Source organism: Corvus brachyrhynchos, unplaced genomic scaffold, assembly GCF_000691975.1.
Source record: "Corvus brachyrhynchos isolate BGI_N302 unplaced genomic scaffold, ASM69197v1 scaffold48, whole genome shotgun sequence".
NCBI lineage: Eukaryota > Metazoa > Chordata > Aves > Passeriformes > Corvidae > Corvus > Corvus brachyrhynchos.
In genome coordinates, this window is record NW_008240027.1 from 1157454 (window position 1) to 1173891 (window position 16438).

The following is a 16438-nucleotide window of genomic DNA, read 5'->3' on the forward strand; positions in this document are numbered from 1 at the left end:
TATGATACACAGTTATAGGCTGGCTGTCAGAGCAGTGTGCAGGAGGTGATGTAGCTACAGATATAAGTAAAATCAAGGGAAAGCTTGTCATATGCATTGCAGTAAAATAAGTGTAAACAGCATTAGTGTTCTGGAAATCTCAGGGCTTAAATGATACGCTGGGAAATGAGATATGATCAGCTGTGATTACTTCATAAGGGAACTGAGGAATGTCTTGGATCTTTGATTACAAATTTTTTTTGCTAATAATTTGTATCTTCTGCTGTTATGATTTTAAAATTCTGGGAAATCTGAAAGGAATTATATTTACATATGGTTTCCAAAAAAACTCTTGAGTCTTTTCCAAAATGAAAAAATTGAACAACATAAAGTGTGAAAGCTCTTTTTGCAGCATTACGGTTAATATTGAGATGTTGTATTAAAATACTGAGTTATGAGAAGCAATGTTATCAATTTTCCCATTTCCCCAGAAGGGTTTTCAGCAACTTTGAATATTCCATCAGCCTGGCATATTAAAGAGTGCAGAACTTACCTGTTAAAATGCACAGAGCATTCATAGTAGCCTCATAGCAGCCTGCTGTTACTGTTGCTTCGCAGAAGAATAAGCAAACATTTAGAGATGATGTTTTCTCTGCCAAGAGGGCACTTCACAGCAGATTTCTACTCTACCTTTTGGAAGTGATCTGAAGGAAAATCAAATCTGTATCATATTGAAAGGGGGTTTGGCCATACACGATACGATTTTTTAGAAAGCTGTTCTGCACTGTACCATATTTATATCTTTTTGGAGTCTTGGTTTTGATGGAAAATTACCAGAATTTGTGCTGAGACTTGCTTAGTATCTGAGCAATGTTTCTTATAACTCAATATAATATGTTTCAGCAAAGTACCAAATTCTCAGTACTTCAAAGCCAATAAAGATGAGCGATCCATTTCCAAATTCCTTTTATTCATACAGCAGATTGATTTACATAAACTAACAAAACAATATTACACTTAAAGTTGATCTGTAACAGTAATAAAAATGTTGCTGCATCCCAAAGCTGCAGAAACGTCACTTCCAATCTACAGTGATCACTTACTAAGGATAAATGGTGCCTATGGGATTTTTGGCAAACCCAGCATCTTTCTCCCATAATGCTAGGCTGTCTTAAATCCTGCATCAGAAATCCGCCCATATTCAGCAAGAAAGTGTGAATGTTTGCTTAACTTTAAGCCTCTAGGAACACTTAAAGTGGGGCTAAATATTAATGTGTTTGAGAGCTTTTCTGAATACAGATGCTTTTTTATCCACATTTAAACCTCAGGCAGGGCAAGATGAAGTTTTACTTCTGGCATTTGAAAGCAAAAGGACCTGACTGACTGGACTGCAGTTATACTGCTCACCCCAGTAATGAGGATTTGCCATTGCTGGGCTTTTTTCCCCTTTCTGGTGCCAGGGAGGAATGCCACACGGGAATGACACCTGTGTTACACAAATACAGCACAGGGCACCTTGCTTTAAGACACTTAACTTTCCTATTGAAATCCTCCCTGTTCCTTTGTTTAGCTGTTCTGTTCATGACACTGCCAAAACATGTTTATTCCACACGCTGTGAATCACCTTTGCAAACAGACAGAGATCAGCATTTGAATCTAACATTCAGCATTTCAGCTTCAGAATGGGATTTTCAAAGCTTTGAGTACAATTCATATATCCCCTTACTATTAGGGTTGGTTAAGGCAGTTCCAAGGTCTTATTCTAAATGTCAAATAGTTACACAAAAAATAACAGGAATTAGATCAAATTTCCTTCTACTTACCCTTGGGTTTTCTTTTGAAGCACAAAACTTTGAATACTCTGTTAGCACATGAGTTAGACTGTTGGAGTAGAATTCTAAGCAGTGAAATTTGAAAATACAAGAAATAGTGCTGAAGTACTGTAGAAATCATGAGCATTCCTTTTCAAATCAATACCACAAGTTCCTGGTTGTCAATGCTAAGATTCCAATGTACACTAACACATCGATTACATTTTCTTTTAGAAATCGGTGAATTGTGTGAATGTTGCAGTATTGCAAAAGGATTCAGCCAGAAAGAGCAGAAAAAAAAAGTATTTTAACTCTGCTGTTTAGAAATAGAAGGGATTATTAATTTTGCAAAGGAAAACTAGAGGGTACATGCTATAACAATAACCCTCACTTTCATGAAATTGATAGCATATAGTTTATATTTTCCCTCAAAAAAAAAAAAAAAAAGGATTTTTTCATCAGCACTGCAGCTACTCCAGTAAGGATGCAATTCAAATTCTGTCTAAATATAAAGGAGCTGTACAATATGGGAAACCTTTATTCTATTACTATTCAGAGCCATGCATGGAAGAACATAGAAGGTTCAAAGGTTTCATTGTAATAGCTACTAAAATGCTTGAATTAAAGAAAATAAAGGCAAAACCGAGGACCTCCATGAATAACCTGGATACAAAGACCATCTGTGCTTAGTTACTGGAGAAGTAAATAGAGAGGGTTTAGGTTTGCAAGGCTGTGATCCCAGTAACGTGACCAAGACCACTGGCAGTAATAACCAGGGATTGTACACATCAAAATGTCATTGTTTTGTAACCCATCAGAGAACACTGAGGCAAATACATCGGTGTTGGTTTTGAGCTCTCCCATATATCCTGTCTTGCCTTCTGTGTGTTATCATCTTCTTTTCCCCCACAGAATTTTCCCACCAGCTCCAAACATCAGCTTTTAACTGTGAAAAATGCCAGCCGCAAAAATACAAAGTAAACAATTGCTGGGAAAGCTTCATCCAAATCTCTCCCTTAACAGGGCTTTCTTTATCTTCCTCACAAGGACCTTCACTTGAAAAGGCTTTTTCTTTCTCATCTTCCAGACTGGGTATCAGATGTTTTGCTGCCTTTGTGTTTGCATGCTATTTAAGTTGCTATTATTGACTTCTGTTTGTTTAGGGGTTGAGCAAAATCATGATCCATACAAATATCGGTGCCACTCTGTCATTGTTAGTGCCACTCTCACCTGCTGCCTTGCAGTATTTTGGGTGAGATTGTTGGTGTTCAGCACTCCACCTGCATGCTTTAATCTCTGTGTCACTCTGGTGTCCATCATCAGGGTCTAATTTGTTGGTAAGTGCATCCCTTGTTGGTAAGGGAGGCTTTGATTCTGGATCATGGGCTGATTTGCACTTTATGAGGAGCCCAGAAAAGTAGTCTGTGCAGAATGTGTAGAATGCTCCCACATGAACTTAGTGCCACTTCATGCTCTGCTCTTCAGGACACACTTTATGCCAGTGCTCATAAACATGGGCTTTTTGTTCTTACCATAGTTCCTATAACAACTATGTGGTGGCTTTTTCTGGCCCTTTCCTTTTTCCAGTCTGATCTCATTGTTTTGAAGCCTCCTATGGGCCCTGCACCATGAAGGGGATTTGGGCTAGAAAACACGTAGTTGATAGCATTATCTTTTTGTACCACCAAGAATATGTTATTATTGTAACTGTTTCAAGTCCTACAAAACTTTGCAGCATCTCTTCTCACTGGCTAAATAATTTCTATTAGGAAAAGGAAAATGTAAGTCTTTTCAGCTGCTTCCTCTTGAGGGGTGTAAGATATCCGCAAATTTTGCTAACACGTTCCAGAACAGCCAGCTGTTACTATCCACCTGCAGCCATAATATTGATTGAAAAGAATATAGAACCTAAACATGGATAGCTTCTGTAATTATGCAGAACGAGTTTAATACATGATGCTACTTCAAATGTCATCTGGCAGTGGCTGCAATGTGCCATGGAATGTATTAGGAAATAATTTAGCTGGTTGAGAAAGTCTCAGAGAAAGACTGTGCACTATTTTCTTGTATTACTGATTCCTGAAAATATTCATGGATATGGAGAAAGGCAGCGACAAGACCAACAGGGCTCAGGCACCTGTCAGTTATCAAATAAAAAGCTGCTCACACATTCCTGCAGCTCTGCAATTTCCCAACAATGGAAGTAGAAGTGGCTCTTTTGCCAAAGCCTGCATATATATTAAAAAAAAAGGAAATAATAAAAGTACCGTGTTTCCCCCCAAGCTGATTAAATAAAGATACCTTTGTTATTTTTGCAAATATTTTGACCTTTTGCTACAAAGAATAGAAAAAAAAATGGCAAGAAGGTTTCAGCTTCAAACCTGTTTTAAATAACTCTGTAGCCTGGTTATATGCCCTGTCAGGACTAGTGCTATTTTCTTTTTGATGAATCAACACAATCCAATACATGTCTTGTGACACATTTGCAATTCTATTGGAGATTTTGGCCCAAGGGAGCAAGGAATGGGAGTCAGTCTAATTACACAACTGCTGGCTTTCCAAATGCACATTTCTGAGTTTTCACTTGAATCTTTCAGATTATTGATGTTCAGATGAAAAGTTAAAATAGAAAGCTGGCTTATGATGGCAAGAGAACAATATTGTTATTCTGTTCAATAAAAAAATTGCTGCTTTTCCAAAAAAAATTGGAGTGGGACAACTTGGAGTGACTCTTGACCTCACAATTTTCAAGTCCAATGGGTCACGCAGAGAAGCCAAGTTAGTGGTCAGTCCACAGCATGGCATTAAACAGGGAGTAGCAATTCCTCTGTAAATCCTTTTGAAAGCTTTCTGCTGGAATATGGTCTTCTGCACAGTTTTCCCCTGCTGTAGAACTTAGTGAGGTAAAAGTGAAATTCCAAATGGGCTTCCAAATGGGGAAGGAACACTTGCACAGGTCTTACACCTCCTGTGGGTCTATGCCTAAGCATATTGGTTTGAGGGCAAAGAAAGGACTGCCAGAAAGGACAGATAACCAGGCAAATGCCTAAACTAGTAATTATTTTTAAAAGTATTTCTTGCCATTGACACACAGCTAAACCCCATTACCTGAAAAACACTCATACAGCTTAAGGGTGCTGGGTTAGCAACAAACCCAAGAATATCTCCAACACACAGACAAATACCACAATAAAGGCTAAACTAATTTAATAGTTAGCACAGCATTATTTCACAGGTCTTGCTGTATTAAAATCCCTTGGGTCTCATTTTAACGTTGCTCTTTGCAACATCCCAGACTTCAGCGTTCCTCTCTTTCACGTAACTAAGTGAAGATCTCCACCAAGGGAAAAACCCCAATAATTCATAATTTGTAATGCATTTGCTGCATCACTTTCCTAAAATTTTGTTGTGTTGTAAAGTCTCGACAGTTTCGAGTTAACGAGACACAGGTACAGCTGATGAGCGAGGCTGGTGGAGCTCTCCATGGTCCCAGCATCCTCCTCTCACTGAAAGTGAGTATTTATGTTCCCCTCCTGAGCATCAGCAGGTTTTGAAAGCTCCTTAGCTGAAGAGAAAAAGGCTAAATGCTATCAATATTAAAAACTTTTCCATTTGAAAGGACAAGTCTTCCTACAAAGGGAAAAGAAAAGCATGGGTTATTTTAAAATGTTAGCAGTAATGAATGATTTAAATTTGAAAAGGTCAGAAAAACGCAGTTTGTAAGTTCTCATTGGGGATTTTTCACAGACCTGACTGTTTTATTACTTGTTTTCTTCAGCATTGATAACAGTTGCAGGTGACACTTTTTTCTTTCCGTTTTGAGGTCCCTCCAGTGTAATTTGTTTTTGTACAGCTTTGTATAAGGTGCTCTGTCAGAAAAGATCCTAAAGACCTCCTCACTCAAATACCAAAATGCAGCACTTTTTTTGGTGAGCAGGCAGCAATCCCATGTTGCCACTTTCTCACATTCATAAATGGTGTCTCAAAATCTCACTAGTCATGGGATTGGTTAATTTTTCTTTCTTTGTGCTCTTTTTTTTTTTTCTTTTGCTCCTTCTGAAGTAGATCTGCCCTTTAAAGGGATGAAAACATACATCTTTACTTCTTTTAAAGAAATAAGGAAGGAAGGGAAGGATAACAAAGATTCTTGCCAAGGCAAGAACTCAACTTACAAAATGTGCAGGTTTCAGGAATTCACAAAACACAGTAATATCTAAAGAATCTACAGAAGTGGAAATCGAGATATCGAGCAGTGTAAGCAAGGCAGAGCCCCATGATATCCACCACCTTTGGATCTTTAATGTTCATTCAGAGCACAAAAGCTCAGACGTAATTTCAACAGAAAGGTCTTAGTAGTAATACTTACTGCCCAACTCTTATTTTGGCTGGTTAAATGAAGAAATTGTCCATGACTAACTGAAAACAGGTGGTCCCCAGGTACTTTGATAGCTCATAATGAAGTTTGTATCATACTAGTAACATTCCACATTGTCCGCTGAATTAAAATTATTATGCTATTAATATTAAATAGCTTATATAATTATAAATATTTAATATATGTATGTTACATCAATATTAAGAAGGCCTGACACTTCCTACTGTGAACCCTATTTTCAGTTAGTTAAAACTTCTCATACTTGTAATCATTTGACACAAAATTTTCCATGCCAGGTGTCTGCCTCAGGCAGAATTTTGTGGTGTTCTATGGTGTGTTTGTTTTTTTGGTTTTTTTTTTTTTCTTTTAATGTCAGCCAGAGCAGCAAAGTTATTTTTGTGAGAAGCCAGCAAGGGAAAACTGTGCAAAATAAACCTGGGAGACTTTTTGAAGGGACCTTGTGTGTCCTTATCCTGGGGGAAGGCACTTAACCTTTGTCAAAGGTGTGACTTTCTTTTGGAAACCTGCCTCAGCTGGAAAATCTGCTGGGAGCTGGATGAACCCTGTGCTCCCACCAGCCTGTTGGAATATGATGCTCAATACAACCATCCACATTCAGTGCCTTCAGCTCCAAACCAAAACCACCCTGCTGTGTGCTTACCCCCCAGGTAGCTAGCAGCTCCTTCCAGCTCCAGTCAGGTAAAATGCTGGCAATAAGAAAAAATATGTGACATATTTCAGCCATCTTTCCCCCTTGTGTTTATGCTTCATCTTTATCTTGCTCATGATCATGAGCATCCCTTAATACCCATTTGTGCTTTTAACTCCTGAAATATGTCTGCAAAGGACTATAGGGAAAAGTAGACATAATCAGCAAATTTTAAGGCTAAAGGAAGGACCAAGCTTTACCTTAATTTTCTGTCCTAATGGTTTTATTAGCAAGATACCTTCAAATTCAAACTTACTGCACATGCTATGGAGAGAGGACCTCCTCCTTCTTCTCTCAGTGGGCAGAACTTTCCTGCCTTGTCTCATGCTCTCCAACATCTGTCTCAGATCTGGCAGCCCAAGCACAGAGCCTGAGACTGCAGCAGTTTTCTTCCCTCATGCTGTGAAGCCACAACACATCCTGGTGCATCCCCAAGAGCGTGGTTTGACTTGGTGCTGTCCTGAGAGGCTTTTCTGCACTGTGCCTTTTCCACCTAGCCAGGAGTTGCAGATCAGTTTGTCAGAATAATGCAATAGATTTAAGATTTTATCCTAAATCTGAAGCACAGAATTATAATTTCTGGTACAGCATCAGTTTGCATATTGCATCCTTTTGTGGTATTCATAGACTCCCAAATACCCAAGTATTTTTATTGTAAAAATTTCCTCCATTTTTCTCTGTATTGATGCTCTGGAGAGCAGAGCAATTTCTAGGGAATTTTAAGTACATTTAATCTTGTTTTATTTTCTTAATGTGATGTTTCCTAAGTTCTTGAATACTTATTTTTAAGTATCTCAATTATATTGCTTATAAGATGACACTCTTGTACATCTCTATAATTCATATAATCATTCAGAATAGTAATAATTTTATTGCAAAAATGTGTTTTAATGTGCACAATTTGTATCTAGTCCTTTTGCACTTTACACTGCACAACTGGTGTGTTAAAGGATATCAGTATAGAGAGAAATCAGACTAAAAACTAGATTTGTTCAGCAAAACTTTCATTGCTGTATCACAACCCTTTATGATAGCATTCAGTTCAAAGCTGTTTGCATACCTTATTGAGCAAGCTGCATATTTTTCCAGCATGTGTATCCAGTGTGTACCCTGTAGTCATTACATTTTTGCACACTTCACTGGCTGAGCTGCATGGACTATTTTAACTATCACCAGGAATACTTGACGGAGTTCAGCTGCTCATTTGAGTGCTTTGGTTTGTGTACTTTATTACTTCAGTGGTGTGTGTTGATAAAGTTCTGTTCTGTGCTGTTAAATTTTTGGTTCTGCCAATCTAACTCCGTGCCATGCTGGGAGAATTGCACGCATTGCTAACTGCTCACTCCATGGCGAACAGGAGTGCTCGAAATGCTATAATCTGCAGTGTTTTGTTAAATGAGCTGCATTATTTTTGTTTTTATATACATTGCTTACCCAGTTGTGTACATTTGCCCAACTCATTATACAAAATAAGCTTGATTGGAATAAGAACATTCTCTACCAGCTGTCTGCTCTGAGTCAGTATGTAACAAAATTAGCAACTTTCCCTTTCCAACAGTGACATGATTGCATCCAAAGTTTAAGGCAATTGGTTTGGAGATCTTGTTTGTTTCATTCACTCCATGCAAACATCAAGATTAACAAACCAATTTGTTGCAACTTAATTTGTTTTCAAAAATATGAACGGAGTTAAGTAACAGAGGAAAATCTGAGCATTCTAATAGAGGGAAATGCTTCCATGCAGAGCATAAAGCATGTAGAGACCTAAATACCGTTCTTTAATTTGAACCCATCCATTGTAAACAGAAGAAGATGGAAAATAACATCTCCCAAGATGGATATTTCATCAGATAAGCAATATCCTAAATACTTAAAATTACAAACATAACATTCTGTAAATTAAGTGCATTCTTTCATCAAGAGTTATAAAAATAAGTTCAGCTCATGACCCTCAGAAAATCTCAAAGTACATGGAAACTCTTGTGCAGGGATAAGTAGTTTCCTCACTACCTTTGGTGCAAAATTGAATTACCATCTTCAAGAATGTGATTTTCTCAACTTACTAGTTTTTCATGTCAGTTCTAGTCAAACCTACAGGTTATTTTTAGATTTTGCTTTGACTGATTTGCATAATTTGCGCACATAGAAGTGTGTGCTCCCATTCACAAAATCTTCAACACTACATTACCTCAAAAAAATTTGCTTAGTTTTTCTTGAGTACAGAGGGCTATGCAGTCTACCTGGATTCCTAGCTGCCCCATATGAAAGGATAAATGTGCCTGGTTCCTGTTTGTGTCCCACTGCTGATTCCTTTCACTTTAATCTTATCACTCCCTGTTGCTTGAGCAGACTGCCTGGAAGGTCCAGATTTGTTTTTGCAAAGTTTTACATATGAAAGCTTAATTGATCTTATTGTTTTGGTCAAAAATTGTTTGATTTTAAACAGTGGTCATTCAGTTCTTAGGCTTCTCATGGACCATTATGAAGGGTGCCAACATAACAATAGTTTATTCTTTAAATAAAGTATGAATATAATTTTTAATGATCTGTCTTCACTTCTACCTTTAAAAAACAAGTGTAAAGAGAGACTTAGAAATTGAATGTATCACTATATTGTGGACTGTTTTATAAAAACTAATTTAGTCTTCATTTTTTGGGTTTTTTTTGAGTACATCAATGTTGGGTATCAAAAGAGTGCAACAAGGAGGGATACTGCACTTACCATCTGAAAAGTCAATGTACTCCATGACATGAGATAGATCCAATTTAGGCTTTCTTAACAGAAACAGAATAAGTAATTTTGTATGAAATGACTTGGAGCTGAAAGATGGTAAAGAAAAAGGTTTTGTCTCTGTTTTCTCTTGTCTTCCCCCTGTATTAATTTGCTTTTAGTATCAATCCATTACCCTTAAAGAGCTAAATTTTGCTCTTCCCTTGACCTGTTAAATATCACCTACAGTTTTCCCAAAGTTTTAGTGTAAACTAAGATCAGATGTAGAATATTTTCGTCTTACCTATTGTATTCAAACAACTGATGGCTATGTGCAATTTCTGTGTAGGTATCCTGTACACTTTTTGAAAAGGAAAATTCTTCCTTTTGCCAGGGGAAAGGAAGAGAATATTCCTAACTTTGGGAAAAAAAATCAGAAAACATTTTTTTTCCCTGCTGCTATGAGAAGGCTAGGAAGGGTGGGGGATCAAGTGCACCCTTGTTCAGTTTGCAGTTGACACCAACTTGGATGGGAATGTTGATCTGCTGGAAGGCAGGAAGGCTCTGCATAGGCATGTGGACAGGATGGGTTGATGAGCCAAGGCCAATTGTATGAGATTCAACAAGGCTGAGTGCCAGGTCCAGCCTTTGGGCCACAACCCCTGCAGTGCTCCAGGCTGGGGCAGAGTGGCTGGAAAGCTGCCTGGGGAAAAAGCCCCTGGGAGTGCTGGTGGACAGTGGCTGAACACGAGCCAGCTGTGCCCAGGTGGCCAAGAAGGCCAGTAGCACCTGGATTGTATCAGGAATAGTGTGGCAGCAGGACCAGGGCAGTGACTGTCCCCCTGTGTTGGGCACTGGTGAGGCCACTGGTGAGGCACTGGTGAGTGCTGTGTCCAGTTCTGGGCCCCTCATGACAAGACAGACATCGAGGGGCTGGAGTGAGTCCAGAGAAGGGAAATGGAGCTGAAGCAGAGCCTGGAGCAGAGTCTGGAGCACAAGCCTGATGAAGAGCAGCCGAGGGAGCTGGGGAGGGCTCAGCCTAGACAAAAGGAAGCTCAGGGGGACCTTAAAACTACCTGAAAGGTTGGAGCCAGGTGGGGGTCAGTCTCTTCTCCCAGATAACAAGCAATAAGACAAGAGGACATCACCTTAGGTTGTATCAGAGATTTAGATTGCATATTAGGAAAAAATTCTTCACTGAAAGGGTTGTTAAGGATTGGAACTGGCTGGCCAGGGAAGGGGTTGGCTTCCCCAGAGGAATGTAGATGTGGTACTTAGGGACATGGTTTAGTGGTGTGCTTGGCAGTGCTGGATTAATGGTTGGACTTGATCTTGGAAGTCTTTTCCAACCTAAACAATTGTATGTTTCTATCCTATGATTCTATGAAGCAGTTAGAGGGTTTTCACAAGGAATGATACCCCATCTCCCAGCTTTCCTCCCACTTCTGTAATGTTAACTGCAGCACACTGGACTTGCTCTGCTTATTTTTTCATCTGGCTAGGATTCCTACTGAAAAATCAGCATACTAAATTAAAAAACATATATTTCATATGTATCAGTGCAATGTAAAACAACATGGACATTTTAAATACTTGGAACAGACAGGATATCCATTATCTGAGGTCTATGGAGAGTAACAGTAATTCATAAGGTACACATCTATTTCATATATTATCTGTGCATATTTTTATGCATCTGGTATAGGCAACGCATGTAGAAACTCTTTCAGAATTTACACCTGATCTCTTTTCTTTTCCTTTTTTCCCCCTTCAGAGAGTGATTTTCAATGTTGTCAACTTCAGCAAAACCAAAAGCCTCTATAGAGATGGGATGGCTCCAATGGTGAAATCCACAAGCCGACCAAAATGGTGAGTTATTCCCTCAAAGACTTAATGAGGTAAACATGTTTTACTCGGCACTTGTACCAAAGACCCCATGGCTCAGGAGCACTTTTACCTGGGAGTATGAGAACCTTGATGCAGCAGTGTTGTGAGGACAGGTTCTCTTTGGAGCAGATGGACAATGTGAATTCTGGAGGCCCCTTGTAGTGCCTTGTTTCAAGTGGCTTGACTGAAGTGATGTCCATTCCAGCAATCTGAGCAGTCAGGGCTTGGGGCAAATTGTTTTTCAGAAACTTCCAGCTTTTAGGACAGTCCTTGTCCCAGTTTTGGCCTGCATTAATCTGCCCAAAAAGCCTGCAGATATTATGGGAGATGGACTGGGATTGGTCTGGTTTTGAAAAGCTGCTTGGAATTGTTCTCCCTGTTTTGCGGTGGCTGGACTGGTGGAGGAATGTGAGCTCTGCCATGTGAGTTGACCTCACATGAATGAGCAGTGCCTGGTCTAAGACAGAGGGAGGCCAAAAAATCTCATCACCAGCTACACGAAATGTACAAAATGGGAAGTCATGTGCATATTAAACATGTGAATACCCATATAGATTGTACATTTTCTCAAAGCAAATGTAATGAAACATCTACTGTGAATAATAATATGTAAATCTAGTGAGTCTGAATGCATGCAAGACTCCCAAGAATTATATGATTTGCCTTTGCCAGGAGACTTGTTTGAATATGGATAGTGAGGTTAGGCCAGAAGCGTACAGTAAGCTATTCCTGTCAGCCTTCACAGCTGCTGCTTTTTATTGGTTAATTAATAATACATTTGATCAAGATGGACATTATCTGAGCTTTATAAATATATCTTTCTTAAATGCTTCAACTGTCACAAATTTTCCACTCACAGGATGGAAATGGTGGTCATAAGGTTGTTGTTATTGTGTGGCTTCCTCTTCATATGACCAGCAGAATGGATATTTGGCTTTTTATCTAGATGTTAAGGTCATATGGATGAAAGAGCGGTCTCACGGTACAGTTAGTGGATTGAATCAATTCCAGCTCAATAGGAACATGTAATAACATTGAAAATTAATTAAAAAAATCCATTGCATTTAGTGTTTTTGTAGCTAAAGTCATGTTAATTGTGTTTACTATTTAATTTCGGAAAAATCTTCTGGGGCATTTCAGGGCCACATTTATCAAGCATATTTTAATCATCTTTCAAAACCTTTTCCTTCTCTCACTGGGGTCTGGTATTTGCAGCTAAGTGTATTGTGTTTTAAGTTTATCTATAAATCAGATATTGCTTTCACACAAATTTTATGCCTTACTTTGGTTTCAAATTAAAGTGTAAATCTTACAAAACAATGCAAAATGGACTTATTTTTTTAGAACGTATAGGCTCCTTCACTATTTTTAAAACAGATTTCTCTTCCATTTCCCCAGAGGTCTATTTATTTTTGTGTTTTATATTTTTAGAGGATGTATTTTGCTCCCATGAAAGCGAGGAATGAATAACATTGCCTGGAGCCAGGCACAGTGTAGGCAGCAGGTGCTGAGCAGCTTCCTTTTACAGGGCTACTACCATACTTTAATCCTGTTTCAAAAATTCAAGATGCAATTTTTTTTTCTTTAAAAAGATGATTATTCTATTAAGATATTTTTATTTTTTTTCTAATAGTCTGCATATGAAAACCCCTTGCTCTGCTTTGAAGGCGCACATTAATTCATTCTGTTATCAGGGACCTTAGTGATATTGGGGTCTACTCAGTATAATTTTCTGTCTTGATGTTAATAGGATTTATGCATGTGTTTTCCAAGTGGGAAAACATATATATTATTTTTGGATATATGAGCTGTATTAGGGCTGTCTTCCATTTGGATTATGCCTTTCACAGTTACCTCTGTATCTGTTTCCATGGCATTCTAGTGCAACCTGTAAACAAAATTTTCTCTTTCTCTGTTTGCTGAAATAGGATTTACCAGTACTTGCAGCTGCTAGTGCAGCACACAGGTGGTTGTGGTCCTTGAACACGAGCAGGGCAATATCCAGCTGCATCGATTTGATCCTGTTTGATGTTTTGTATGTATTAGTCTTGTAAGCAGTACTGGATCATTCAATGCTGCAAAAGTGCTAAGGTTTACATGAGGGGAGGAAGGTGTGAAAGGGAACTATTGAAACTCTCCAGCTCGTATTAGGGTTTATGTCAGCATAGCAGTTTAGTGGACACAATGTAATTAAATTAGAAAATGATACATTAATTACAAAAAGCTGAAGAAACACTAAAGGTTTTCAAATCAAGTTAAAAGGAAGAAGCTGTGGGCTACAAATACTCTGTTGCTTAGGCTTCATCTCTGAACTCCTCTGTATGAAATATTTGAGGAATTCATCATTATTGTGCCTGCCTGTGGAAGCATTTGTTCCATACTGAAATTCACCCAACTTCCTCTGGCCACACTGATAGATGCAAGTCTGTGTCACACATAACTATTCCACTACCTTTTTAAGATAATCAATTTTGAGTTTTAGAGTGATAAAGTGTCTGTTTTCCTTTTTGCATTTGAGAGATATGAGTACATTATTCCTCTTCAAAACAGATGTTCAAGCCTGAGTTACGGCTTTTTGATTTAAATGAGAAACTTCCCACTGTATTGAGGCTAGAATTTGACCATATTGCTCACAAACCCCTGCATACCAAAAGTAGATTGGCCTCCAGAGACTGTGAATTTTAATATTTGTTTTGAATGTGGTTATGCAAACATGGCTCCGAGCTTTGCAACACTTTGTGAGTTTGATTCTTGACTCTGGAACAAATTGCTGCCAAGTGCTCTTGAAGTAGAGAGTGTGTCAAACAGAGATCAACGTTTTTGACCTGTATTCTCTTGCCCTGTGGGGTAAGATCTTTAAATGCAGACAGCATCAAGGTTCAGCTCAGTGTTACTGATGTAAATGGAGTATATCACTGTCATCAAAACACTCTGTGTGGACACAGATGTTCTGGTGTTGACATATTCTTCTCTTTTGAAGTAAGGCCAAACATTTCAAGCAATGAGCTACTGGAAAGAGGAAGCAGTCTGTTGATGGATAAGGAAAAATACAGGTTTCACCGTAAAGAAAAAGATTTATTTAAAAAAAATTTTTAAAATCCTGAAAAAAAATTCTGATTAAAATGATATATATGTTTTCCCCACACATGGTCATGGACACTAAATAGTATGGGGTTGTATCTGTTGTGTCAAATTTCACTGCACAGAAGCACAGCTCACATATAGAAATACAGCAATGTGTAACACCTCGTGACATCAGTTGCTTTCCATAGCAGACTGGACAAGATAAACCACAAGATTTTATTACAAACCACGGAAATGGGCCATGTCACTTTAACATTTGATATCTGTTTTTCAGATATATTGCACCAAGATTTTAGAGAATTGGTGGGGACTTTAAAATCAAAATTTACTATATATAAATTTTTAATATAAAACCTCAATATCATAGAGACCTGTTCTGATTTGCCTGAGTCTGTTTTTCTGTTTAATAGAGGTGGAGAATTTGGAGGTAGATGGATTTGAGGAAATTGAATTTTTGCTGTGTTTGTGGACTTTATACTGTAATCCTATTTTTCTTTGCTGCTTGATTTAAGTGCAACATTATTTTGTTGCAGTTTCTTAATCATGATTTCACACTAAGAGCTCTGTCTTTGGAAGTAAAGATAGTAAAGCCTGCCATATGGGCATAGCAGTGGAAGACCATCTAAATACATATACTGTACTATTATATTGATTGCACAAAGTTTTACAAGTTTCTCAAAGTTAAATAGAAGAGTGAGTTGTTCGAGAGGCAGCAGATTTTCCAAATGATGAAGTGAGCAAATATTCCCTTTGGGCAGAGAACAGCTATAACTCTTGATTATTCAGTGTGAGCATTGCCTCATTGGGGACATTAGTTTTTCAAATTGTGCTAATCTTTTAAAAGTAACAACTGGCCACTCATCACCTTAGGTATTTCAGCAAGATCATGTGCAAAACTCTAATTAGTATTTATAGAACAGCGACTCCTCCCAGTAGAATAGTAGCAGTAGCTGGCAAATATCTAGTTGACACCTGTTAAGTCTTTAGACATCCATTGTATTTTATTCTGCATTTCAAATGAGCAGAGAGCAGTAGGTGAAGTCCCCATAATTAAGGGATAAAGGATAATAAATAACATGGCTCTTGAGTAGATGAACACAAGGTTAAAGGCTGTTCTGCAGTTGTGATGCTGTATTTCAGAAACTGTTTGTAAGTAATAACGCTAGCTAAAATATTATTGAGCCTTCAGCATACGGAGGATTTCTGTCTAGATCTACATGTGTTTTGTTTATAATGTCAGATTTCAAACTGCTTCTTGGCAAAGCAGCTGCTTTCTTCCCTGTCTTTTATCTTACTCGGCATTGATGGCTTTTAACTGGGTAGGCTCCCTTCTCCAGCAAGCACTCTGCTACCTCTGTTGCTATAACATCTACTGCTAAATGCTCACAACACATTGCTTCTGGAGTGTTTCTCTTTTCCAGTAAACCTGGAGGTACAGAAAAACTTCTGGGTAATTAATTCAAACTTGAATCTGTATGTATCTTGGTAAATATTGTCATGATGAGGAATTTTGGTAGACATCAAGAAAAGCAATGTAAGTTTTATGAACAATACTCCCATATGTTCCATTCATCAGAAGGGGACAAGTCTGAGAAAATCTGAATTTTGAGTAGCTAAAATGTGTTGCTTCTTGCCAAGTTTCTTTAACATTTGTGTCTACAATGCAGTGTTACAATCACTACCATGTCTACCAGGCTGCATTATACATTCTGAGACTTTCAGCAGCATTTTTAGTATGTATTTATATATCTTTAGCCATAAGATAAGCTGTTTGTGAAATGAGCTGTCATTTGTGGTGAAACAGTTTGAGAATAAAGCACTAAATATATATATAGCTTGCTAATCTGAAAGACTAAAATTGCTTCCTATAAAATATATAGCAG

The 16438-nt window shown here is 38.1% G+C and overlaps 1 protein-coding gene across 1 annotated transcript in view; it reads left to right on the forward strand.

Annotated features, from left to right (window-relative positions):
* AGBL4 (ATP/GTP binding protein like 4) overlaps positions 1 to 16438 on the forward strand; it is a gene marked incomplete at its 5' end in the record, with an annotated part of 872835 nt that overhangs the window by 190780 nt on the left and 665617 nt on the right. Inside the window, one exon of the mRNA XM_017743442.1 lies at positions 11359 to 11453. Coding sequence (XP_017598931.1) covers positions 11359 to 11453 — 95 coding nt within the window. The remainder of the gene's footprint in view (positions 1 to 11358; positions 11454 to 16438) is intronic.